Source organism: Aureococcus anophagefferens, assembly GCF_000186865.1.
Source record: "Aureococcus anophagefferens unplaced genomic scaffold AURANscaffold_19, whole genome shotgun sequence".
NCBI classification, from domain to species: domain Eukaryota; class Pelagophyceae; order Pelagomonadales; family Pelagomonadaceae; genus Aureococcus; species Aureococcus anophagefferens.
The window spans coordinates 218,115-220,205 of NW_008705579.1; the positions used below are offsets into that span (position 1 = coordinate 218,115).

The window sequence follows — 2,091 nt, forward strand, 5'->3', positions numbered from 1 at the left end:
CCGTGAAGCGCACCTCGTCGTCGTCGGAGTCGGCGGTTTCTCCGAAACCGCCGCAGGAGGCGTTGCCGAGGAGCAGGCGCGTCTCGGCGCGGCGCAGGTCGCGCCGCGTCTCCGCCAGCTGGCGGCGCAGCGCGGCGACCTCGTCCGGCGCGCCGCGCGTCAGTGTTGTGCACAGGGCGACGACGAGCCACGGGAGGAGCGAGGCGGCGACCATGCTGCGGCGCATGCGCGGCGCCAACCGGGCAGCTCCTCGGCTGCTCGGTGCGCCGCCGCCGCGCCGCCGCGCCGCCGCCGGGCGGGCCGGCGCACGGCTCCACGAGACAGGGGCAGCCGCGCTGGCCCCCCGGTAAGAGGTTCAGCTCAGATGTTGAATTCGATGGGCTCACATTGACGTGTCGTTGCAGCTCTTCGAGGTTTGACGTCGTCGCCGGCGCCGCGTTCGTCGAGGCCGTGCAGCACCCCCGACGATGCGGTCCGCCGCGCTCATCCTCTGCTGCTCGACGGCCGTGGCCCTCGCGCCGGCCAACTACCAGATCCTGCGCGGGGCCAAAGTGCTGCGCCGCGCCGTCGAGCCGGACCCGCGCACCGTCGACGGTCGGCGGTCGGCGCGCGCGAAGGAGCCGGCGCCGGCCAGGGAGGCCGTGCGCGGGGCCAAAGTGCTGCGCCGCGCCGTCGAGCCGGACCCGCGCACCGTCGACGGTCGGCGGTCGGCGCGCGCGAAGGAGCCGGCGCCGGCCAGAGAGGCCGCGGGCCAGGCCTTCGGCTTCGCGCCGCCGCTCACGGTCAACAAGTGGGAGACGATGCAGGCGAAGCGCGTGCGGCTCGAGGTGCTCTACAGCCGCGACGTCGACGTCGACGGCGACGAGTTCGAGGGCCTGCGCAAGGCCTACCTGCGGACGAAGCGCATCGTCCAGGAGTCCTACCCCGACGTCCTCGTCGTCGGCGTGCAGAAGGCGACGCGCCGCGGCGACGACGCGACCTTCGAGGTCACGGTAGACGCCAAGTTGGTCTACGCGAAGCCGCGCGACCGCGAGGGCATCTACCTCAGCCAGCGCACGCTCCACCGCGAGATCATGCGCGCGCGCAAGGCGCGGCGACCGTCGACGACCTACTACCGCCTCGAGGCCGTCGACGACGACGACGACGACGAGTATCCGCGCGTCGTCGTGCCCGATAAGTGAGGACGCGGGCGTGTGTGCATTACGGTTCGACGGTGGCGATCGAGGATCGTCTGAGCGTCGCGGGCATCTTTGGGCGAGAGCAGTAAAACTTGGGCCGCGAGAACCAGCTGTCCCTGCGGTCGTGGAACGCGATGCCGGCACTTTCCATGATTGCACGGGCTTCTTGATCGTCGCAGTCATCCGCTAAGATGTCGCGCGCCCCTTCCAATGCGGACAGTTGCATCGGCGTAAACATCCGAGGAAGCAGCTCCGAGGAACAACTCCCAAACTTCGCGTCGGAGAGATGCGCGAAGCTGCAAGCCTTCCAAGCGCGCGCATGAATTTCCGGGCCAGGCGAAGTAGCGTTGAGGTATGATCTGATCGAGTCGAAGATGGAGTCCTCCACAATACCGTCCTCATGCGTCAGATGGTCAGGAGAAATGGACAGCCACAAGACGAGCAACGCGTCCAGCGGCAAGCGCTCGAGCTGGTGCTGGTACTCATCGACATCTTCGAATAGCAGTCGGCCGAGCCACCACAGGCAGTGCGACTGAAGGACGACGTCGAGCGGACGAATTTGATAGGCTGTTTGTTGTAGCTCATTGGTGTCTCCGTCTAGAGCGGCGTTGATATCGCGAGCCAAGATGGTCTTGCGTTTTTTTTTTTTGGCAGCATTTCCAGAGAGCTCGATGGCCTCCGCAGCCATGTACTCTAAAACAGCAGTCAGATAGATGGCTGCTGAGGTATCGAACCGAGCCCCGAGCCGTTCTTGGATAGAGGCGACTGGAAAGCCCAGACCCGTCTTCACCATAAGGTCGAATTCTTCTTGAGGCAAGGCATGCATGAACTTTTTCAAGTCCAGAGGCGGGAAGTCGCCGGACCGGTCGTCGAAGTCGTCTCTCGCCAAGAAGCGCACGGGCCCGGATACCTT

General features: G+C 66.2%; 1 protein-coding gene across 1 annotated transcript; it reads left to right on the forward strand.

Moving 5' to 3' along the window:
* Window positions 1-467: 467 nt before the first annotated feature.
* AURANDRAFT_66044 (hypothetical protein) lies at window positions 468-1,181 on the forward strand (the record flags this gene model as incomplete). Its single annotated transcript, XM_009041126.1, has 1 exon — window positions 468-1,181. One exon carries the CDS (start codon window positions 468-470, stop codon window positions 1,179-1,181), a length of 714 nt encoding a protein of 237 aa, XP_009039374.1.
* Between the last annotated feature and the right edge of the window lie 910 nt (window positions 1,182-2,091).